Source organism: Acartia tonsa, chromosome 8 (genome assembly GCF_053477335.1).
Source record: "Acartia tonsa isolate MP-2025a chromosome 8, ASM5347733v1, whole genome shotgun sequence".
NCBI classification, from domain to species: domain Eukaryota; kingdom Metazoa; phylum Arthropoda; class Copepoda; order Calanoida; family Acartiidae; genus Acartia; species Acartia tonsa.
This window is the reverse complement of record NC_137267.1, coordinates 5,640,068-5,665,908: the sequence shown is the minus strand read 5'-3', so window position 1 is coordinate 5,665,908 and position 25,841 is coordinate 5,640,068. Positions and strand designations below refer to the sequence as shown.

The window sequence follows — 25,841 nt, the reverse complement described above, 5'->3', positions numbered from 1 at the left end:
TATAAACTCTCCTTCTCACCTTGGATCTTATAAGTTTACAATTGGGGGGGGGGGGGGGGGGTGTTTCACCCCACTATCCCCTAGATAGAAAGTGTTAAAATGAAATCATTAGTGGCTACTTATCTCAATTATGAGAATAAATTTTAAATTAAAAAAATCATCTTGATATCTCTAAAACTAAGCTCAAGCCTTAAATTTTAGTGTTTTGGGGGGTGTTATACCCTACTAACCCCAAGAAGGAAGGTGCCAATATTAAATCTTAAGTGACTACTTAGCTTAATTATGTAAAAAAAGGTTTACATTAAAAAAATTGGCTTGATATCCAAAAAAAATATGCTCAGACCTTAGATTTTAGTGTTTTGGGGGCTGTTTTAACCCACTAGACCCTAGAAGAAAAGTGCCAAAATTCAATTTTTAAAGTTTAACTGGTAGATTTAATCACATAAGACATTTTACAAAAAGGTTAATAATTATAACAACAAGCCCAAAAACATCCAGGGTAAAACTTTATACTGAATTTCATTTCCTATAAGTGTATAAAATCCCCCCCCCCCTCCCTTTTTAGTTCTTACTACAAACTACACACATTTCAAAGACAATTTTTAATTAAGCTAAAATTGAAAGTACCCAAACTATAAAATTTTACCTACATAAAATAATTATATAACTAATAATAATTATAACTCCTAGGTGCTAAGTAATATAATTTGAATAAGGTTTGTGTAACAATGAAGTATCAAACTTAAAATTCAAGAAAAAACTGCATTTTTAAAACTTGTGTATACTTCAGAGGATAGCTCAAAAACTAATAATAGTACAAAAATGTTAAATACCAATATGAAAACTAGAGGTTATGAGCTTTACAATGGTATGTATAGCATTTTTCTACCACTTCTAGGTGCTGAGCAATGACATGTTTAAAATGTGTGTATATTTTTTTACAGTCTTGCTAATGTGAATTTTAGGTTAAAAATAGCTAAAAATTTTTTTCTCGCATTTTCTCCCAAGAAGGAACGCTTTTGATTTCGTTTTTTGCATTTTTCATTAGTCTATATATGTATATATCAGAATCTGTAATAATCTCAGAGAGCCTGTTTCAAAAAACTGCTTTTCTCTTCCGGCGACTAGTGGGCGTTGAATGCACCAATAATTTTCGGTAACGGCATCTGCACGATCTTGTATTTCTAGATTATTTTTACTATTCTTTTTGCATTTAAGAATGTTGCATTACCTGGTTGACCCAGAGATATCAAGGGATAAAACATTTCCGATAAATTTATGTACATCCCCAAAAACGATACACAAAATTCCCCTTTCTGTAGATTACAATTAGTGGTTAAAAATTTGGACACTCAAATAGATGAATCAACCAATAAAAATTTACTCAAATTCCCCAAAGTTGCTGAGCCAATGAATATGAAACCGTTATTATAAAACTTTGGAGACTAGTGCAATAAAAAGCCCATTATCCCCTCCCTCCCTGAAAGTAGTAGTAGTTTAAGTGGTTAACCCCGGTACAACTTTCTTATATTTTAGTTGTTCACTCACTTTCAAATAGTCAACATGAAGGAACTCAACTTGGCAAGTTTATTTTAATAAGGATAACAACAGACCAGGAATCTAAAAGGATAAGACAATGTCTTATAAATTGATGTTCATCTCCATTGGCGATACACAAAATTACCCCTTTTATAGCCTAAATTAGTGGTTAAAACAGTTGAACACACAACTCAATAAATCAATCAATCAAAATTCACTAAAGTCCCCAAAGTTGTAAAACTAACAAATAAGAAAATGTTATCATAACACTTTTGGGACTAGTGCAATAAACAGCTTACTGTCCTCTCTCTCAACAGACATAAAAGCGAAGCTCTAAAATCTGAAGGAAGGACAAATGAACAATAACTCTTGAAGAGTTTTAATACTTAATAAGCAAAACATTAATTTCTACGTCTAAACGAAATTGTACATAAATTTGTTGAAAAATTTCGTAAATCCTTATACTAAAGTAACAGGATGTTTGTTTGTCTGTGTGGGTATCTATGTATCTTTGTGTCTGTACTGAAGGATCTCGCTAACCGCTGAACCGATAGGGTTCTCCTTAACAGGGTAGATTCTCATATGTCCCGGGAAGGTTTTTAACTATTTTGGAGGAGGGTACCACCACCCGCCCAAGAGAAATCACAATAAAATCTAAACTTTTAAAAAATATTTTCGCCGCATAGTGTCGCTAGCGTAGTCTTGCTAGTGTAGTCGCTCTGCGTAGAAGAATGAATTTAAGAGCTGATAACTTAGACAAATTATTTCTCAAATTAGATATTTAAAATAAATTAAAAACATTTAAATGCCACTAGAGGCCTCTAGGGGCGTAACTACTAGTATAAGATACAGTAAAAGGACATACTTTTATTTTTAGAAGTTGATTAATAGAGATGAGTCGCTTATAGTATTGTACCTTGTTGTCATAATTCCAAAAAAATAAATGAATGGGATAATTATATCATATAAAAAATGTTGAAATGGATGTACAGACTTTCTGGTAATAATTATAGTTGCAATGCTTTCTTACCTACTATCGTACCTAACTGTTATAGGAATCATCATGCAAAGTTAGAAATTGATAAGACAGGCTGCTAATTAAGATAGAATTAAAATTGACTATTTTATTTTATATTTTACTTATATCTTTGGTGTTTTGTGAGTAGTAAAATTTTAATTCAAAATATTAAAACCAGTTTTGTAAGCCCGGGCTTTTGTCCCCTTACTGAGCTACTAAAACTAGTTTTAATCATTTATTTGTTTTATATTATCTAATACTAGCGGGTACGCCCCTAGATGCCTCTAGTGGCACTTTAGATGTTTTTGTTAAGGAGAACCCGATCAGTTCAGCGGTTAGCGAGATCCTTCGGTACAGACAGACAAACATCCTGTTTCTTTAGTATAAGGATTGAAATGAGTAAATTTTTCTTTTTAGATTTGTCTGCTGTTGTTCCTTGGGAAATGTTCTTCCTATGTTATTAAACCTGAGGTAATTACAATAGTTATTTATCTCATCCTAATTAAAACAGAAAATTATAAGATTAAAGTCAGTTTTTCTAGCTCTGAGTGACCAATGGCCCAGACTAACAAAACTGTTATTTATGTCTTGATTTTAATTTTAACATTTGTAGAAAATTGTCTGTTATGCGATGCTGTAAAGTTTACATAAATTCTTAGTATGGCTGAGAACCAGTGCTAATCTAACCGGATTCAAGGCCATACTGGAATCATATTTATTTTAAAATATTTTCCAGTATTGCCTCAAACAGATTAATATCTGCTGAAATAGAACCGGTTTTAAGTCATACTGAAAAATCATATTATTCTTATTATAAGTAATTTTATAAGAATTTTAAAATAATAATAATAAGTTAGTCCCTTGTAATAATATTATTAGTAAATTAGTATTATATTATACATTTGGCCCATTGGAGCTAACAAAACTGGATTAAATCTTGTAATTTATCATTTAAATATTCGTGGAAAACTGTCCATAATACGATGCGAAAAAAAAGATTTTTATTGTTCTTTAACCACAGAAACCAGGGGCAAATTCAGGCCATTTAAAGTGAAATAGTCAGGGATCTAAAGGGATAAAATAATGGCCGATAAATTGATGTACATCCCTAATGATAAAACACAAATTTACCTCTTCTGTATTTTACAATTAGTGATTAAAATGTTTGGACACTTAACTTAATAAACCAATCTTTCAAAATTCATTAAAATGCCCAAAGTTTTTAGGCCAACGAGTAAGAAAACGTTAATATAAAACTTTGGGGACGAGTGCAATAAACAGCCCATTATCTTCTTCCTCCCTAAAAGGTACTAATGTAATCTTTATTTATTAAGTTGAAAGAAGCAACTACAGAGCAAATGTATGAAACTACTACTGATGCTGCTGTAGGTACAACAGAAACAGTTGAGGAAATCACTAATGTTTACAACAATACTGATGGGCATAAGGTTACAGTAGTTTACCTAGGTACAACAGCCTTGAAAGAAAATGAAAGAGGTATGTGTTCTTTATTTAATTATTTAAATGTATTCAAAATAAAAAAAGTGCTACATTTTTTGTAAAAAAAAACTTAGTTTTGTCTGATTAAAAAATATTTAGGCTATTTCTTTCATATTAAAATTTTCCTTATAGCTTTGAAACTGATTAATATCCAGTGGATTTAAAATTGTTCTTAGCCATACTGAAAAATTATGTCTAGCATCATATTATATCCAATTTGATAAAAAAGGTGAAAGGGAAATGTAGTTTTAATATGGAATGGAATTTGCTTCTTTCAGGGGAAGATATACATATCACAAGGACTCTGGCAGGAAATTGACAACTTATTCATACGTACTGTACTAAATCAATCTTTACGTGGACTAATTTAACCAAATTAGGGTTTTTTTAGGTTTTTTATAATTCATACAACCCCCTTAAGTTATTCATTACAATAGAATACAATTTTAAAATTTATTTACTGTGTAAATATGCATAAATATGACGTTTTTACTGACAATTAGGTTGATTTTTACTCAAAGCATTTTTCTTGTAGACAATAAAATGATTATAACTTTCGTTCTATTTAAGATAAATTGATGAAATAAAAAGTATTTTCAATTTTATTATGCTGAGAAGTCACTTATTGGTTTTAAGAAATAATAAACCCCTTTGAGTTGGGGGGGGGGGGGGGGGGCGTTGAGTATCGAAATAATGAAACTAATGTAAATTTCTTTTTATGGTGGGTTTTAATGATTCATATAGCAGCCAAACTGTTTTTAGGCAATACCCCTTTGTCTGTCTGTCCCTCTGTCTGTCTGTTTTTTTGTCTGTCTGTCACTCCACTTGTCAGTCTATCTGTCTAACTGCCTCTTTTTCGGATTTCAATGAATCATCTAGCATAGCCTAATTCTAATTTGTTAATGCCTCAAAAACTGTCTGTCTGTCCGTCTGTCTGTCTATCCCTCCATCTGTCTGATCATTCACAGGTTCTCTATTGGATTTTATTTAATGAATTGTCTATTATGGTCAAACTGTAATTTGATCATTCTTCTTGCCTGTCTGTCTGTCTCGTCTATCTGCTGAGTTTCTACCATTGGTCTAACAGACTGATTTACTTAATTAACCCCTTACGGTCGGGCCCCTTACCGCACCTTAATCAGTCGGGGGGGGGGGGGGCGTCCCCCCCCCCCTATTATCTCAGTTCTTATTAGAGCTAGTAAGCTAAAAAATTTTGTGCAAGTCCCCTTGAGATATTTAAGGTTAAGGATATTTTGCAGTTGTTAGATAAATAGATTTTGTGAAATCTTATTTAGGGCTTCATAAGCATGACATCATTAAAGTTCACCAATAGTTACAATACAGTGTGCATTTTAACATTAATCATGTTCATTGCAATTAAAATCTTACCTCTTACCCATCTGATTTTGACTTAGAGACATAAAAGGGGGACATAACTGAAGCTTTTTTGATGCTGGGGGGGGGGGGGTTTCTCCAGAACCACTTGATGAACCGTTCAAATTTTTTGGACTTAAGCTTTTAGGGGTATGAACATATTATGGTTTCAAAGTCAACCCCCCTACCCCCACCCCCAAGCCCCCCGGGGCTCAAAACCCACCTAAAAATGAACCTAACCTTAATTTTCTCAGAAACCATTTGACCAATAGGGATGATTTTTTAAACTTAAGCTTTTATGCTTATAAACTAACTTCTAGTTTATAAGTCACCCCCCTGCAACCAACCCCTAGCCCTCCGGGGCTTTAAAAAATCCTATAAATGAACCTAACCTTATTTTTCTCAGACACCATTTCACCAATAGGGATGATTTCTTAAACTTAAGCTTTTATGATTATAAACTAACTCCTAGATTATAAGTCACCCCCTTGAAAATAAAGGTTAGGTTCATTTTTATGGTTATTTTTTGATCCCCGGAGGACTAGGGGTTAGCAGCAGGGGGGTGACTTCTATACCAAAAGCTAGTTTATAACCATAAAGGCTTAAGTTTAAGAATTCATCTCTATTGGTCAAATGGTTTCTGAGAAAATTAAGGTTAGGTTCATTTTTAGGGTTTTTTTGAGCCCCGGAGGGCTAGGAGTAGGCGGCAGGGGGGTGACTTCTAAACTAGAAGTTAGTTTATAACCATAAAAGCTTAAGTTTAAGAAATCATCCCTATTGGTCAAATGGTTTCTGAGAAAATTAAGCTTATGTTCATTTTTAGGGGGTTTTTGAGCCCCAGGGGGCTAGGGGATGGGGGTAGGGGGTTGACTTTGAAACCATAAGATGTTCATACCCCTAAAAGCTTAAGTCCAAAAAATTTGCATGGTTCATCAAGTGGTTCCGGAGAACCCCCCCCCCCCCCCCCAGCATCAAAAAAGCTTCAGTTACGTCCCCCTTTTAAACGTAAGATTTTCTTTTATGTCAACATAACATAGCTAAATTTCATAGAGATCCGCAGCCGTTTTCCCTGCTGACCGCCTGCTGCGGCCGCTGAAATTTATATTTGATATTTCTAATATAAAATTTACTTAAAGATAAACATTTTCTGTAAAAAAATTGTTCTTCTAGCTTCAAAAATAAGAAAATTACAGCCGTTTAAAATTTTTAAGTAAAAAAGGTTGGTAAATAAAAAGGTGAACTAAGCAAAAATTGACTTTGACTTATAAAAGGTCGGAAATTTATTATCAAACAGGGGACTTGCACAAAAAAGATTTAGCCCTCTAGGTCTAATAGGAACTGAGATAATAGGGGGGGAGCGTTGAACGCCCACCCCATCACCAACCGATTAAGGTGCGGCAAGGGGCCCGACTGTTAAGGGTTAATAATACATATTTAATAATTCATATTAAAATCGATAATACTGTAAAAATTGTTGAATGCTTGTTTCAATAGAAAATTAGATTTAACTAATAATAATGTTGAATCTTGAACCTGGAGATAAACAAATAACCTTGTGTTGCAATAAAAAATAAAAAAAATTATCCAATTTACTTATGAAAAAAAGTGTAATACTGTATCTATAATCTTTTTGTACATAAATGATAATAATATCAGGTTATATTCCATTAATTTATAACCACCTAAATTTTTTGACTTTTACAACTTTTAACAGCTCCCTTTAACCAAAATCAAGGATAGTTTATTTAAGTATGTCACCAAAACTTCATTACATAAGTAATACATTTTTACAAACTTTAAAAAGAGGATTGGGAAATATCTCCCTCCCCAACATTAACTTTAATCACTATTGTAAACAATATTAAAAGTTATAAATATATATCAATCAAGATCTTTAGAGGTATTAACTGTGGTTTAATTACATATGTATGAGAGCTCCTTCTTGTGTCAATCACTTTTATTTACTGATAAAAATTTGTACAGTACAGTTGTACAGAATATTGCAAGATTTTTTTTAGTTAAGTCTGGAAATTAATGATTAATTTATCTAAAAATAGATAGCATAGAATTATCTAAATCAGTGGCTTAATTTTAAACACCCGCCTTAAACACCTCCCCCCCCCCCCACTCTTTATTTTAAGGGGTGTAAATTTATTTCCTTTACACCCCCTTGGAATTTATAGAGGGGTGTATCTGAGGGTGTAGGCTCTTGTCAAGAGGGTGGACATGGGTGGACACCTAGGGAGGTGTATCCATCCCCCTTAATTTTACAAGGGTGGTGTAAACAACCCCTACACCAATCTTTTGCACGCCTTTGATCTTAACTATACTTTTAGTGTACATAAAGTTGTAAATTCAGTAACTATTCTACAAAAATTACCTTCCTAAATTGATATATGATTTTCAGGGTAATCTCCGGTGGACTAAACATTAAAATTTTATGGAAAAAAAGATATCTTTGGAACATGCATGACTTGAAATTATCCCCCCTTTGTACTCAATACGCATTTTTTATTCTAAGTGCGTCAATTTTGCGTTTAAAGATACCCTTAGTTTAAGCATTAATTTCTCCAAAAAATGATGAAAAAAGATAAATTTTTTTTGATAAAATGATAAAAGTATATGTAAAATGAAATAACCAGCAAAAAAAATTACAAAATTACGTTAAATAGAACGAAAATTAGAGCGTTTTGTGTGCCTTATAAAATGCGTATTTCTCATGAAAATTGTAATGATTTAGTGTGTTGAGTAAAATATTTACAAACTTCCCGCTTTTATAAGAAGCTAGAGTCCTTGTGATATAGATACATATGTATATTTAGAATTTTTCTATTAAGAATTGCTTGAAGCATCAACAACTGGTAACCTTAAACAAGTGCAACAACTATTAGCAAAAGGAGTTAATATTGAAGCAATGGATCATAATGGTAAGTATATTCTTAAATTAGAGGTAGAATGTTTTCTTAAATAATTTCCTTTCAATTAAAAGTAATATCTTAAATGTTTGGCTAATCTTTCAAAATATCCTTATGATCATTTTATTTTACAAAACCAAAATTTCTAGGAAGAACCAGTTTCTTGGTTGCTGTTAAGAATGGACATCAAGACATTGTACAACTCTTAGTGGATCATGGAGCAGAAGTGAATTATGAACAAGAGAAAGAAGGATTAAAAACTCTTAGTTATGCAGTAGAGACAGGAAACAAGGAAATAGTGAAGATACTTCTGGATAATAAAGTTAATATCAGGGCAATCTGTAAGTTACTTTTTTTAAATTACTGATAAACATAACATAAGTATATTACTTCATGGAAACTTATTGTAACAGTAAATGTTATTTTTAAACACTGACTAATTCTATAATTAATGAATAAATTATCTTATCATATTATGGGGAGGTGGTGGCCTTTTAAACTTTTTAAACTACCTTTGAAAAGTAAAAAAGGTCAATAATACTTCTCTGATTTTTCTATAAAACAACTTTATAGTAGTTTTAGAAATACATTTCTTAGTAAAGGGGTGGGGATTTACTAAGCAATTTTACTAGGAATATTGTCTAAAATATGTCAATGCCTCAATGTATTTAAAAATCAACTTTCTCATATATTTTTACCTAGTTTCCCTGGCTCTGAAAACTGCAGTCAAATCAAATCAAACTGAAATAGCAAATTTGATAAAAAATCATGGTAATTATTATTACATTTTTGGTGGAAATATTTTCAATTAATGAGAATTACCAAAGTGGGTGGCAGATCATCAATTTAAAGTCTTCATGAAGGACTTCTTGAAGAACATCTTTAAAAGTCATCAAATTTGGTAAGAGATAAAGTATTAGTATTACACAAAAAAAGAGTTTTTCATAATTTAGACAAAGCCCAGTTCACAAAAGACAAAGGTCAACCTCTGAAAATTTTGGGTCAAGCTTTAGGTTGACTGATTTTATAAAGGTATTTGTGGGTTGTACTTGTTTAGGTTAACCTACAGAAAAAATTGGTCGACCTTTATAAGTTGTTTGTGAACTGGGCAAAAAGAGCAGTATTATCCTCTTAGAAATATTTTTTTTCGATTTTGATAATTTTATTTCAAGGATACAATAGTCTCATGGTTGCTGCAATAGATGGACAAAAAGAAGAACTAACAAGATTAATTAAAAATGGAGCGGATGTGAATACTAAGCTTGAAGATGGTAATATATCCAAATATTTTTTGTCTGTAACTTACAATGTTACAATTAGAATATGCTTAGTGGGCTAACCTTTTTATACATTATTTTGAAGAGATTTTGGAAATAATTTCTTGCAACTTTGCAATATTAGAATGGTGAATTATTTCTATCATCTATAGATTCTTAGGATATCTAGAAATTTTTACAAGACAATTAGAATTTCTTTCTAATCAATACATTAACTGAATACATATTGAATTATGTCTGCAGTAATATTACAACATATAATATTAGAATGTAGAGTAAACTTTGTATTTTTCCTATACTAATTTAAAGTGAATACTTATTCAAAACAAAAAAATAATGAAATAATATCTAGGATATACATGTCTTATGGCTGCAGCAGAGTTTGGACAGGCAGACATAATACAAATATTATTAGACCATGGTGCCAATATAGAAGCTAGGAATGAAAAAGGTTAGTATCTCAACTTTTTAATTAAAATCATTACTCAAATCATGTTTAAGCTGAACTTCTATTGATGTTATCATTCATGTTTTGTTATAGTTACAGAACTTTTACTAATATATGAATCTTAATCAAAGTTATTTTTCACATACTTATTACATTATAAATTACTGCTGTTTTCACTAATATGTTAAAATATTTCCTTATGCCTAGGTTACACCAGTCTTATGATTGCTGCATCATTGGCAGAAATTAATGCAGTAAAAAAACTTCTTGAAAATGGAGCAGAAGTGAATGTTAAAGATAATGATAGTAAGCTAATTCAAGAAAATAGTTTGATGCTATGGATTCACAATGGCGGTGATAAGAAGGAGGGATATAACAACATAGTGAGAATGCTTCTAGATCATGAAGCTGATGTCAACCAAAAAAATAAATATGGTTAGAAGATTTATTTATTTGAAATTCTAACTCAATTTTCTTATGTGAACATAATTAAAATTTATTTTGATCAATTAATACTTCAAAATCACCTACTTTGTCAAAACAAATGTTATTTATTTTCTGATATAAAATTTGAATAGATATTGAAAGCAAAACTAAGTCTGAATTTGACTTTTACCTTGAGATTTAGACTTAATACAAATTTTTTTTACATAAAAGGTGTTTTTTGGAGAAGCTCTTAGTCTTAAATAATTTAATTTTGCATAAAGGATTCACCAGTCTTATGTTAGCAGCAAGAAATGGACAAGTTGAAGTTGTACAAGAGCTAATTAAGTATGGAGCTGATATTAATACAAAAAACAATCAGGGTAAGATAATCATAAATCATTATTTAATGCATTTCATATTTTTTTTATTTTGTTAGTGCAATTTATTATAGACCTTTGCTTTTCTGAATATATATCTATAATACAAAGTAGCTTGATGTCTGTCTGTCTGAAGCTTAAGATCTCAGTAACCACTGAACCGATTGGGCTCTACTCTTCAGGGAATATACCTACTGGTCCTGTGATGGTTTTAAGCTATTTTTCTGGGGGGTGGGACACCCCCAACCCACCAAAAAACTAAAAAAAAACCACCCCCAAAAATTTTTTTTTACATTTTTTGTAAAATCTCAGTAACCCCTGAACCGATAGGGCTTTACTCTTCAGGGGATATACCTTCTGGTCCTCTGGTGGTTTTAAGCTACTTTCTTAGGGGGTGGGACACCCCCTCCCCCCCAAAAAAAATTACAAAAATCCCCACCTCCAAAAACCAGTAATTGGGGTCAGAGAATCCCACTGCACCATGGGGGGAAGCCTCCATGAATCCCCCCTCCCCCCCAAAAAAATTTATATTTTTTTACAAATTTAAATTTTTGTGTATGTGAACAACTTAAGTTTAATTTTTACGAATTGAAATTTTTGTGTGTACGGCAAACAACCTGGGTTAAATTTTTACGACATGAAATTTTTGTGCATATGTGGTATTCGGCAACCGTGAGCCATGTCTATGGCACCCCTGATCTGGGGTTCGGTTGAGGGTCAATGGCCCTCCCCCGAGTCCTGGGGAAGGGGTCTAGTGACCCCCTCCCTACGCTTAGAATTAATGATTGAATCTGTCATGTTTATTATGGTTAACTGTATTCTTAATTCTCCCCCACCCTTTCCAGGGATGGGGGAATCATTATTGCCCAAACTGACCATTGTATATGTATTATTTATGCTTTTATGTTATGATTATTTATTCCTATCCATGTAATTATTGTTTGTTATATATAGCTTCAGTATCTCTTAACCCTTCAATAAAGTGACAACTGAAAATAGATGTTGATCATTATCTAGTGAAAGCTAGAGAAGCGTAGCTTCTCTATAGTAAGGTGTCCACGTCTGTCACACTGCCGTAATCTAAATTGAACTCCGGTGTCTGCCATTTATCCTCGGCGGATACCACAACTTTGGTGACAGCTGTGTGAGATTACGGTGAACCACAAGTGTAGAGCAGACGCGCATCTGAGGCTAAGGTACTCCCAGCAGTGAATCTGGCAAAACTGACGCAAGCAACCTGAATTACCCACCCTGGACAGCAAAGTTTAACTCTGCATCCGGCAGTTGTGGAAGCGAGACAGCGAAATCTGACGAATAACCGCGAGCAGCGCTGATATCTAACGGAGAATTGAGCGCCAAAAGGGCTGAAACAGGCCTGCGGACCGGCTGAAACAAGCCAAATAAGTGTAAACGGCTGGAAATAGGCCAACTTTACTGCAAGAAATAGCAGGATCCGAACCAGTGGCGCTAGCAGGACGGGACATTCCCTGCCGCCATCAGCCGGATTTGGATCAGCGGCGCTAGCAGGACGGGACATTCCCTGCCGCCGATAGGCTGAAACATGCCACATAGCTGCAAGCTGCGAGCTAACATACGAGTGTAGTGCACCAGAACAGAGAAAAACTACGTCAACCCCGAGTATCCTGAGAAGCTACAACGCAGCCACCCATCTAGAAAACAGATATTATATCACATTTGCAGGGATTACCACCCTAGTGTGATGGCCAAACAATAGATTTATGAGCAAAGCTTGGCAAACAAATTGTTGTGTTGTGATAAATCTAAGAATAGAACAGGCTTGGATTACTGTGTATTGTGATAACAGCTAAAAATAGAACAGAGTTGGTAAACAAATCTGTTATGCAATTGTGATAAGGACAAAAATAGAAGCTAGATTTAATATAATCAAAACAATCTCAAGCCCACAGCACAACAACAATACACCCCTTATTCCAAGGGAAAGGGAGGGGCCCCTCTCCATTGAAGGCAAATACAATCAGGGTGATATAATAGATAAGCCTAAGATTAAGAAGAAAAGGCCCTATTACACCAGCACACAGTTACCCCCCCTCCCTCACAGGGGGAACGGACGGAGTTACCCCCGTCCCCTCACGCGCTTCCCCCTTCCTACCCACACTAGACTAAGTCCGTCTGTAGTGTGGAGCTAGCGATCGGATACACAGAGCGCCATTCACGGGTAGCGCAACAGAGTGCGGAAAATATCATAAATCCAACGGACGAAGCGGACCAATGAGAGAGCGAGTTGAGGGGTGAGAGCGCGTTTTCCCCGTGTGCGCGGATTTGACGGCGCGAACGCGCGTTACAAGGACAGGAGATTCCACGCACACACACACACACACACACACACTCACACCAGAGCGGAGCTACTCCATAGCATTTAACAGGGGTATTTTTAGCAAATAAAGAATTGCAAGTTTCTTTCCTTCTAGCTCTAGTGTGATAAGGGAAAACCCAATCAGTTCCTGACAGCAGTTCAGACCCTCAACATCTATCTACCTCTACCAGCCTACCCTACAACCTCAACACCTAACTAGTGATAAGTACAGCTAAGTTATATCTTTGTAACTAAACTCCCAACCTAGTGATACCAACAGTGTTGGCTGTTAGGCTAGGAAGCCTTAAGTGACAAACCATTCAATTTTAGTACTGTATAACTTTGTGCCCGCCGTTTCACCGTTGACCCAATGGACCAGCATCAAGCCCCAGGAGGTGACCAAGCCCCAGGATGGCTCCAGGATGACCCTCAGCCGGCCCCAGCCGAGTACCGCAAGCTGATGCTGAGCAATCTGCCGGAGTTTAGAGGGCCGCCCAAGCAATCCTGGTCGGCACATATCCGCAGACTTGAGATGTCATGGGCGGCTTACCGCGTACCACCTCATGATTCCCTCAACCGCCGCAACGCCCTACTACTGTCACTGGTAGGGCAAGCGGCGGAAATGGCGTCCCATCTGTTTGGCGAGGCAGGCCAAGCCTTGACCTACGAACAGGTCAAGACCGAGTGTGAGTTGCTATTTCGCCCTGCTTTTGAATCCCAAACGCTTAAACAAGCGTTTAGGGATTACAAGCAACACTCGACAGAACCTATACAAGCGTACATATCAACTAAGTGTGCCTTGTATAGGGACGCCTACAACCATGAGGATCTTGAGTTGTTGGTGGACGAATTAAATCGTGGAATTCGTAACGCCAACGTAAAACGCCTCATGATGAACCATGAAATTACGAGTGTACCTGAGTACACTCGTAAGGCCATGTTCACCGTGACCATGGTTACTAAGCAGCTGAAGGAAGGTGTGTGCTTAGTGGACTCGACCGACGGGCTGACTGGATCTGCCTGCATCCAGTTGCCCCAATATGACGAGTCGGAGCCAATGGAGATTGGCTCCTTGGCTCCGGGTCTCCACCAGATGGGGAAGGTCGCTCCAGATGACAAGGTTCCAGGCCGCTGCTACCGCTGCCAGGGGAGAGGCCACCGGGCTCGAGACTGCCCAACGCCTGTGGAAGTTAGCCTAGAGGAGAGACGCACCCAGCCACGCCGTGACCGTTCTGCCAAGTGTGAGCGTTGCCACTATGACGGTCACACGGCGGCCGATTGTAGAGCCGACTGGGCCCAGGTAGCCAGCCGCAGGCACACCGCCGACAAGGGTGCCCCTCCAGGGAAGCCCAGCAGAGTGGCCCATATGGAAGGGAGCGCGCCCCCAGCACCACCACAGCAAGCAGCCGCCCCCAGAGCTGCGGACCGAGCCGATGGGATGCCGCAGTTTGGGACTGTCCCAGCTAGAATCAACGTACTGGGCGGCGCGGCTGAACCCAACCGGGTTGGCCTAGGCTTCAGTCTTAACCATCTGGGGCCAGAGCTGATACAGCCCAACAACATAGCCGAGCCAGAGGTGCTGAGGCCCCAGCCTTTTAGCCTCAACATGATGGAACCTGCCCGACTGAGCCTACCCAGCAAGAGTGGAGGGGCGCTGCCCAGCGTCCCTGAGACGGTGTATGGGGAGGCCCTGGCAGCCGCTGAACGAGAGAGGCAGGAGGTGCTAGCCAGCACCTCTGCATCGATGTATGGGACGCCACCCGGCGTCGCCACCTGAGATGATGGGGGGGTGCTATCCAGCGCCTCCCACCTGGTGCCTGGGGCGACAACCGTCGCCGCCACCGAGATACCTGGATCCTGGAACGAGCCAGCCTCCAACCTGATGTCTGGGGCGACAACCGTCGCCGCCACCGAGAGACCTGAGTCCTGGAACGAGCCAGCGGTCCCAGAGGAAGGGGTGACACCCGTCACCCCCAGCCAGCCAGCGCCACCAGCCTGCAGGGAGAGCCCAGCTACATGCCAGCCAGCGCCACCAGCCTGCAGGGAGAGTCCAGCTACATGCCATCCAGAGCCCCCTGCCAGCCAAGGGAACCCAGCTGCTCAACATCAGGATAAGTTGAATTTGTTAAATGTGTTGTATCCAAAATATTGTAAACACCCAGCCTTGCCTGTGCCCCCTGCACCTGAGGCTGGGGAGATTGAAATTTGGGAAAATAAGGACTTGCCTCTGCCACATGCACCTGAGTTCCTAGGGCAGGGGAGGGCAGTGAGTAAGGGCGAGCCTGTGCCACATGCACTTCAGCCCCATGCCACTGGGCATGCCTTGGACAAGGGAAGGGAGCACTTAGGGCTAGGGGAGCCGACACCCAGGCAAGTGCCAGTCGCTTGCCAGTCTGTCATTGGGGAGGGTATCGGGGTGCCTCGGCCGCATACAGATAACGCTCAATGGAAATTTGTGTCTAGCCAGGAGCAGCCCAGCCGTGTCCAGCCCCAAGAAGCAGCCGTGACCAGAGCTGAAGATCCCCAGCCGCGTGTACGAGGAAGATGGTTACCTGGAAGCCTCTCCCATTGGTGGATGGTCCTGTGGGGCCTCCTGCTGGCAGCCGTGTGGCCTACAACCAGCTACGTCCTGGTGGGGTGGGACTGTGCCAACCCCACCCATGTCACGTCTTACAATAAAGAAAAGATGTGTGACACGGAGCCCCTACACCAGGAGGTGCCCCTGGGCCATGAAGTACACGTCCTGCAGCAAGTCAAGGTGAGGGAAACCACTGGGTTCAGCTGTCAGCTCACCGTGTCCCAGTGGACATTCAGGTGTGGGGTATGGGGTCACCTCAAGGTGACCTCGGTCCCCACCCTCATGAGGCCAACCAAGATAGACCCAGAAGCGTGCCGAGACCTGGCCAGGAACCGAGTATACACGTTGCCAGGCAAGACCCAGCCACTGACGTTCCAGCTGAACCACCCCCTGTTCTTCACCATCGACATGGTGGGCGCCCTCGTCAACAGCCCCGAGGGGGTGGGTTGCGAGGGGGAGGACGTCCACTTTGAGGGCCAGCTATACCGCAACGAATTAGTGCTCCAGGAGCGGCGGCTGCTGGTCAAGGAGGAGACCTATGTGGTGGAGGATGGACGGGTGGAGTCCCAGTCTGACCACCTGACCCTAGAGTGTCCCCATTCTGAGCTGTCCTGCATCACTGGGGAAGCGACCTACGTGTGGGACCACCTGGGAAGAGATTGCCCCTTGAGGCTGATCCGCAGCCTCCAGCCCAGCCTGGTGAGGGATGCATATCTGGTTGACCATCAGGCCCAGTTTTTCATCAACATGACCAACCCCACCTCGATTGTGAACTGCGACTTCGAGGCCCATGCCACCAACCATCCAGCGTTGTTCGTGGCAGCTGACCCAGCCGCGGCTGCGCTGCCCAGAGTGTCGGCCAGGGATGTTGACGTTCCCCTTCAAGCACAGATCCATGCAGGTTATATTGGGTTTACCCTGGAAACGCGCATGAAAAGCACTGCAGCAGAAGAAGTAGCGGCCAACTGCTGGAAGCTCCAGCAACTAGACCCGGCCCACCCGGTGCGTGTCCAGGGGAGCACGTTCTCGGTACTGAGGGGAGACATCCTGCTGCAGCTGACCTGCCAAAGGCACAAGTATGTTGTCCGCGAACACAAGGAGTGTTGGGACAAAGTGCCAGTAGAGCCCACAGGTTTTGTAGACGCTGTGACACGGGTATACAGTGAGCACGCCACCAAGATTCCCTGCTCCTCCACCTACCCCCTGACTGTGCACGCGGAGGAAGGCTGGATAGAGTTAACCCCTGCTCCCAAGAAGAGGCCACCCCCGCTGGATACGCCTAAGCAGTTGTTGACAGAACCCTTAGATGACTTCAGTTCAGGTGGTTTGTATTCGCAGGCTGAGTTGAACGACTGGCAACAACTGCTGGCGTTCCCAGCATACAAGAGTGCCATGCTGACCGGCCTATCCTATGGCTCCTGCGTTCAGCAAGGCAGCTGTTCGGCCACAGGAGACCATGGGATAGTGTCCTACAACATTGACCGACTGGTGGAGGAAGGAGAGGCAGCCCTGGATGTCTGGGCAGGATTTAGACAAGCCATTCACGAGTGGGGAGATGGCGCCGCCATACTGTGCTTGCTGTTGTTGATCCTCAAACTGCTGGGGGACCTAACCATCATTTCTCTGGCAGCAGCACAGGGAGGAGTCCGGGCAGCCCTGAATGCGATATCACAAGTGTTCCTGTACCATCCAGCTTTATATAGGAAAGCGCTGGCTAGAGCCAGGCTCAACCATGCCAAGTCCCGGGACTTTTCAGTGGACTGGGATGCCATTCCCATCGGCAGGGAAGCAGCCGAGGAAATGGTGTCTATGAAATCAACTGACAGCGGGCATGACCGCCCAGGTAGGCCAGGACCGCCCTCTGGCAGACCCCGCGGCCCCTCAGGAGGACAGGCCGCTGCTCAGACAATCAACCTGGCAGCCAGTGCCCCAGCCGCTGCCAACAACAACCAGCAGGCCCCACTGCTGACCGTTCCAGCAACAACTGTGCCACCAGCAAACCTGATACCTGCCGGCGCTGACCAACGTATCCAACCCAAGTCAGCCTCTGCCTTCTATCCCACATTGGGAGCCCATCAACCCTAAGAAGATACTCACCACTAGGATTCCATTGAATCATTATCGTTTGTATATATTTTAGCCCTAAGGAGCGGGCCGAAGGCCTCAACCACTGTCGGAAGTCTGGTAGGGAAACCACCTCCCAGCCTTCCGAGGGGAGAGTTGTGGTATTCGGCAACCGTGAGCCATGTCTATGGCACCCCTGATCTGGGGTTCGGTGGAGGGTCAATGGCCCTCCCCCGAGTCCTGGGGAAGGGGTCTAGTGACCCCCTCCCTACGCTTAGAATTAATGATTGAATCTGTCATGTTTATTATGGTTAACTGTATTCTTAATTCTCCCCCACCCTTTCCAGGGATGGGGGAATCATTATTGCCCAAACTGACCATTGTATATGTATTATTTATGCTTTTATGTTATGATTATTTATTCCTATCCATGTAATTATTGTTTGTTGTATATAGCTTCAGTATCTCTTAACCCTTCAATAAAGTGACAACTGAAAATAGATGTTGATCATTATCTAGTGAAAGCTAGAGAAGCGTAGCTTCTCTATAGTAAGGTGTCCACGTCTGTCACACTGCCGTAATCTAAATTGAACTCCGGTGTCTGCCATTTATCCTCGGCGGATACCACACATACAGCACACAACCTGGGTTTAATTTTACCACAGAGTAATTAAACAAAGAATAACTTTTTTGAATATTTCTATATAGGAGGGTTGACTTCCCATAACTTCATAGGGCTAAGCCCCTAGAGGCTGGGGGCGAAGCCGCTAGTATATATATATAGGAAGTACCAGTCTAATGCAAGCAGTAGAAGCCGGTAATCTTGAAACAGTAAAGGAATTATTACAACATGGAGCTGATGTAAATGTTAAGGATAACTCAGGTTGGTTACATATATTCTAATCACCACAATCTTATGTATAGCCATTTTCCCTTGAAATATAAAAATCCTTACAAGAAATTTTTTATTCACATTCACTATCAATACTTTAAATGATGATATATTACCATGAAGTACCCGTAGACCCAAAAAATGTCTTTTTTTCAAAATTAGAATTGTAGGGTCAGTTCAGATGTAGGTTCTTTCAAAACCTTTAATTTTTTTATTATCTGGATTATGAACACTGAAAGGTGTAAATTGAAGAGGGAGGGGGGGGGGGAGGTGGGAGTTATTTTATGTCTTCTCAGATATAATCTTTAAAAATTTCAGGAAAATCAAGTCTTATGTATACAGCTATTAATTTCTATGTCCCAGGTAATTTTTTTTCAAGGAAAAAGACCAATTTTTACACAAATTTTTGTAAAACTTGTAAAATTTGCCAATTTTGTAAAATTTTACATTAGTTAGTAACAAAATTTTTTACTTCAACATTTTTATCTTTTATTTTAAAATATGATATATCAAATATGAAATAAATAAAAAGATCTTTGAATAATGTATGAGTGCATTTCATAAAAAATCTAAAGGTCATTGACAGCCAAGAATGGCTAATAATAGGAATATAATTAAAACAGATAAATAATGTAGGCCTAAATATATTTTGATTTCTTCATAGGGGTTTATGTTTTAAATCTTAGCAATGTATTTTATCAGCGTTTCGGAACTGGAGCCAGAAGCATCAACATTTTTGGTGGAGCCAGAGCCATATTTTTCATTAAAAACGGCTCCGGCTCCAGATTAACTAAAAATAATTTTTTTAAGTAATATTATAATTTGGCAACGGTCTATTTCCATATAATAAACTGAAAAACTATTATTACTTAACAAAAAGACACACATCCTTCTACTTTTATATAGCTTTAATCAAATAAAAGCAAAGTATTTAATTTATATTATTTATTTTATTTTTTGAAATTCAATAATGAACAAAAATTTATATATTAATTTTAAGGTAGGAGCCGGAGCCGGAGCCGTATTTCCAGATACGGCTCCGCGGAGCTGAAACTGGAGCCACATCAAAATTAATCGGCTCCGAAACACTGTATTTTATTACTAAAATTTTTTGTTTACTGTATTGATGTTAAATAAAACATCAAGGTAATTTTACCACTACTAACAAAAAACATTTATAACATAAAATCTTCCATTGAAAACATCCAATAATTTTAATGCTAATCTTTTTAGTGCTCCAAGTAAAAATGGATCTTGTTCAAGGACTTCAATTGTACAAATGATTGGTTCCATTTTTTTTTAATATCTACATTGACTGATATAGAAAAGAATAAAACTGAAAATATTCATTACTAGATTGCGATGATTTTGACAAGTGTTGGAATGCTAAAAAGAAGAAAATGGCAGAAATTGCACAAATACTGATAGAACATGGAGCAGATGTTAATTCTTCAGATAATGAGGGTTAGTCAAATTTTTTACTTGCTGATTATATTTCTTTTTTATAGTTTAATGTTTGTCATTTATTCATTTTTACATTTGGTTAACTGTACTTCTAGATTTAGATTGCCTAAAATATAAATATTCATTCTAATTCAATGTACAACATTGTTTCAAAATATTATTAAGCTTTATTTATAAGCTGAATTTTCAGTATAGCAGCTTTATTATTCATTTGAGATGAGTTCACTGTAAATATAAAATGTAGATGCATCTTTTGGTTACAAGTTTTAACTGTTAAGTTTTTGTAAATCAGTACCATTGAAGCACAAGATCTTAAAAACAGCATTTGGGGTTAATTCTGGTGAACCAAAAAGATATACAAATCCAAAACAAATTAATGGAAAAATGATTTTTGGCACTTTTCTCCTCTTTTAAAGATTGATTGTGATGAATTAACAATTTTATAATTAATTTATGCATTATTAGAGATTAGTGAATTTTCTAAAAAAGAAATATTAGAAAAGATATGCAAATCCAAAACAAATCAATGGAAAAACGATTGTTTTGCACTTTTCTCCTCTTTTAAAGTTTGATTCTGATAAATTAACAATTTTTTAAGGGATTTATGCATTAATTATTATGAAATATAGCATAAAAAAAAAAATTAATGATTTTTCTAAATAAGAAATATTTGAAGAAAAAAAAAATTGACCCCTATCACTTTAGAGGACAGCCCCTGAACCCTAGTCTTATGTATGTAGCTAAATACATGTTAAAGATAAAAATTACACTCAAAAGTTTACAAAAATGGTTTTTGATGTTTTAAAAAATCCATTTTATCTTTAACATGTATTTAGCTACATCTATGGTAGACTAGGGGTCAGCTGCTGTCCTCTAAACTGATAGGGGTCAATTTTTTTTTTCTTCAAATATTTCTTATTTAGAAAAATCATTAATTTTTTTTTATGCTATATTTCATAATAATTAATGCATAAATCCCTTAAAAAATTGTTAATTTATCAGAATCAAACTTTAAAAGAGGAGAAAAGTGCAAAAAAATCGTTTTTCCATTGATTTGTTTTAAATTTGCATATCTTTTTGGTTCACCAGAACTTCCGCTAAATACTGTTTTTGAGATCTTGTGCTTCAATGGTGCTGATTTATAAAAACTTAACAGTTGAAACATGTAACCAAAAGATGCATCTACATTTTATTACAGTAATCTTATCTCAAATGAATCAGCAATGAAAATGAAACAAAGTCTTTTAAATTTGTTGGGGTACATCTTGATGAATTTCTCAATTGGAATGAGCATACAAAAATGGTAAAAAAACAAAGTTTCTAGTTCTCTATATGCATTAAATCAAATAAAAAATGTTCTCCCATCAAAAACTTTGAAAACGATTTATTCCTCAATGATTTTTCCTCACTTAAATTATTCTAATATCACATAGGGTCTCTCTAAAAGTAAAGATATTTACCAAATAAGAAAACAACAAAAAAGGGCAATAAGGATTATTGTAGGTGCTAATTATAATGCACACACTGAAATTTTGTTTGGACAATCTAAAATCTTAAAATTTGATGATTTGGTAAATTTAAACATTTTAAATTTTATAAGTAAATTTTTTCATAAGAAACTCCCAGAAAGCTTTGATAACATGTTTAAAGTTCTTTCTTCTCAGAGATCAAAAAAGTTACTGATAAGTATACCTAAAACAAAACATCTTGAATATTTTCCAGCAGTATCATTTCCAAAACTTTGGAATAACTTGAGAAATGAAATGAGGCTTTCAGACTCTGTAAAGAAATCATTGTCCATGATTAAAAAAGATTATTTTTTAAATTATAAATCATTTCATTGCAACAGAAGAAAATGCTTTTCCTGTAAGAAATAAAATCTGTACCAACTTCTGTAACTGTAAATAGTTATTTAGTCAACCCACTTAATTATTGATCTATTAAATTTGTGTAAATATCTTTATATAATAAATATTTTTTGTAATTCTCGCTATAAATAAAATAGTAAATGAAATCAATTAAAGGGGTAAATTTACGGCCTACTCCAAGGCTTAATTACTCCTTGCTATGCAATTTTTAAAACATGATTTTATATGTATATTTAATAATCTAAATGTATTGCATCAGTTAATAAATTCTATTCTATTCTAATAAAGCTGCTATACTGAAAATTCAGATTTGCCTATTTTTTTGGTTTACAGTTTAGTTATAAATAGTTTATCTTACTAATATTATTTTAAAATGTTCTTATTTTTTAGGTGATACCATTTTGATAAAAGCCAGCAAATGGAATGGGCATGTTATTCCAATTCTTTTGTCAAGTGGAGCTGACATCAATGCCAAAAATAACCATGGTAATTTAATACTTTATTGTAAACTCTAATAAAAATTTTATAATAACAATTAGTTAGTTGGTGTTGAAGTTTTCCCTCCTTTCCACCACTTTTTTCATCATTATTTACTAAGATTTTAAGCTTCATACAGCTAACTTTCTAGTCTATTAGATAAAATGATCTAATACAAAGTTAAACTTTTCTTATACATATTAGAACTATCTGAAATGTATTTTAAGAGGTAATGAAATCTGACAGTTTGATAAATTAGATTACCAAATTTTGAAGCAAAAAAATAAAGCCATAAACCCATGAATATGAAGTTGAAACATATTTTTCCATTTTCATAAAAACAAAAACATGTTATGTAATAACCAATCATTATCTATTACAATTGTTTTTGTATATCTAGGAGTTACAAGTCTTATAAATGCTGTAAATCACCAACCCACCGAAATTATTGAATTATTACTACAAAATGGAGCAGATGTCAACGATAAGACTGATACAGGTTAGTTAACCAATTAATATTTGGGCTTAGCCAAACTTCAATAAATGGGGTGTAATGAGAAGTAGGCTCCCATCTGTTCTAGACTTAGATTTTGATTTTTGAAAGTCATAAATAGTCATATCATTCTATTGATAATTGAGCAATATATGTATGTAATCTACTTATGTTTGCAAAAAAATAATTATACCATATATTCATTTACCTATATGCAGTATAACACTCTAGGATATACAAGTCTCATGGCAGAAAAGTGGGGAAGAAGAGATGTAGTAGAATTGTTGCTAAATTATGGAGCAGATATTAATTCTACTAATGAGGATGGTAATTCAATTTTTTTTCTTGTTATGAAAATTCAGTACAAATTTATTTGTTTTTATTTCTGTCAATCTTTGTGTTCATATTATTGAATTTTCAATTGTGAAAGCACAAAATACCACAATTTTTGAAGAATATAGCTCATAAAAAAAATGAAAGTAAAATTGCTACTAAAGAAATAAGCTAATATAATAATAGGATAAATAATTTTAAGTAATATAGTTGAAAAAAAGATTTTTAAAAATTCTCTAATCAATTTTCTAAAGAGTATCATTTTAGTTGTATTCTATTTTCACCCCTTCTTGATTTATAACCCTTTCTACAGTATTAATTACCTATATTATTTTTTTTAAAACGAACATTGAATTGAAACATTTCATTAAAACAATTTCTTATCTTTAGGCCTGACAGCCCTAGATCTTGTACTCCAGAATACAAAGAAGAATACAGAGGAAAGAAGAAAAATGTTTGTAGAAATAGCAGACTTACTCAGGGAAAAAGGTATGGTAGAGCCAATAAGTAATACAAAAATTAATTAATTGGTTATATACAATTTTTTTTAAGGATAGCTTATTATAATTCATTCATTTATGATCATCTTGAATGAACAATTTTTATTTATAATAAAAAAAGGCAAATATAAAATTAACCATCCTGCTTTTAGTTTATTCAATATCTGGAATAATATTTTTTGACATGGTAAAAACATAATATCAATATTATCTAACCTTGAATAGTACTTTTTTGTTACCACTTTTCTGGGACAGACAAAATAAAGTACATACTAAAAGTAGAATAGTTAAGATCTCAAAAATTATATACTTTTTCATAATTTATAATTTTCATTATAAATATTAAATATTTTTTCTTGTTGCTAAAATCAAATTTTTTTTCAGGAGCTAAACGTGGTCTTGATCTACAACTCTAGAACTTGATTCTCTCCTAACCCTAAAAGGTTTGGTAGCAATTTCTTTAAAATCTATATTGTGTGTGTTTACATTTCTCATAAATATGTTATGTCCCCCACTATCTTTCCAATCTTATATGTGATAAATGCTGTATAATATTAATGTAATTTTATATTATCAATTATTATATGTCAAATTCAAATTTATTAATGTTTAGTAATATTTATTTTTAATAAAATTTTATAGAATACACCAATTATGTATTTAGATATGTTTCAAAATCAATTTTTCAATCCTAACAAAGACCAAAATTATATTAGACCTAAATTACAAAAGGCCAAAGGGTACAAAAGCCTAATATTTACTTAAAGAAGACCATACAGCGAAGAAAAAAAAAAATTTTGACTGTCCTTAAACAAGATACTGTATTTTGAGCTTTTTATTTTAATATTCTGCTTATTAAGTTTTGATACTCTACAAGTGTTTATGTTTGCTTAATGTTTTATGTCCGGTTAATTTAGGATTAGATCTTTTGCAGGTCTTCTGTACAATTAGGTCTTTTGTTGGATTATGTTTTATTTTATCTAGGTATTTAGAAGGATTAGGTTTTATCTTATTAGGTCTTTAGTTGTTATGCCAAAAAATATACTATTCACAATAACTAGGGCAAACAAGCCTTCTTCCAATTCTCTTTAGCTTACAACATTGGCCACCTAAACAATTACATGAAAATATTATAATTCAAATCCAAGAAGAATAAAAAAATTAACAATCTTAGGTACATATAAGATTAAAAAATACCCCTTCTGGAACAAGGTTTAGATTCTGGACAATCATTTGAGAAGTATTTAGATACAGACCTAAAACATATAATTCACCTTATTTCATTTTTCAATTAATCAAAAATGTTGGTGCTGACACATTTGAAATTCTTTGAAATTAGTGTGATGGTATTGAGGTACTATTTTAATTATCCCAACTTCATATAGTCCTTAAAAAAAAATTAAAAAAATACAAGGTCTTACCTTGTGATTGTTAATGATGCACTTACTCCTCCTGCAAATGATATAGGATCAGCCCCTATGTCTGCTCCCACAGAAACTGTAGTTGTAACACAAGATATTTCAGATTCTAATATTTCAATTGCATTGTCCTCCTCTTTCTATTAAGCATTTCTTTAATATTAAATTTGTACTAAAATGAAAATTTATATAGATCAACTTTTACCTTCTTTATCTATATTGACTTTATATGTTAGGATAAAATGCTATTCCTAGAATTTCCTTATTTTCTGGGCTAACAAGAATAAGTTTTTCATCAATATATTCTGACATATATTCTGACATCTCTGACGTAATATTCCTTTCAAGGAGTTTAATAAATAAAGCATTGTATTTCTTTTCATCTTCACATTTTTTGCTCACATAGTTCCTAAATAAAATATATTTTTATATGCAATGATGCATTACAATTTCTGAGAGATAAAGATGATAATCACTAATAAAATTAGAAAATTTTTATATAGTACATAAATCAATTACTTTCCAAAAAGTAAAAAGTAGAAATC

The 25,841-nt window shown here is 36.2% G+C and overlaps 1 protein-coding gene across 1 annotated transcript; it reads left to right on the top strand.

The window, feature by feature from the left end:
* Positions 1-1,540: 1,540 nt before the first annotated feature.
* LOC145325867 (uncharacterized) lies at positions 1,541-24,530 on the top strand. Its single transcript, XM_080168838.1, has 18 exons — positions 1,541-1,581; positions 2,975-3,028; positions 3,892-4,054; positions 8,269-8,358; positions 8,496-8,687; positions 9,049-9,117; positions 9,519-9,617; positions 9,976-10,074; positions 10,279-10,506; positions 10,779-10,877; positions 18,636-18,734; positions 19,062-19,106; positions 20,100-20,207; positions 22,466-22,561; positions 22,953-23,051; positions 23,277-23,372; positions 23,769-23,867; positions 24,263-24,530. The coding sequence occupies exons 1-18, from the start codon at positions 1,564-1,566 to the stop codon at positions 24,292-24,294; spliced, it is 1,785 nt and encodes a 594-aa protein (XP_080024964.1). The 5' UTR covers positions 1,541-1,563; the 3' UTR covers positions 24,295-24,530.
* Positions 24,531-25,841: the final 1,311 nt, after the last annotated feature.

Coding starts and splice junctions, on each gene's coding strand:
- LOC145325867 (XM_080168838.1), top strand. Junction 23,052..23,276: donor CAACGATAAGACTGATACAG/GTTAGTTAACCA, acceptor ATAACACTCTAG/GATATACAAGTCTCATGGCA. Junction 23,373..23,768: donor TAATTCTACTAATGAGGATG/GTAATTCAATTT, acceptor TCTTATCTTTAG/GCCTGACAGCCCTAGATCTT.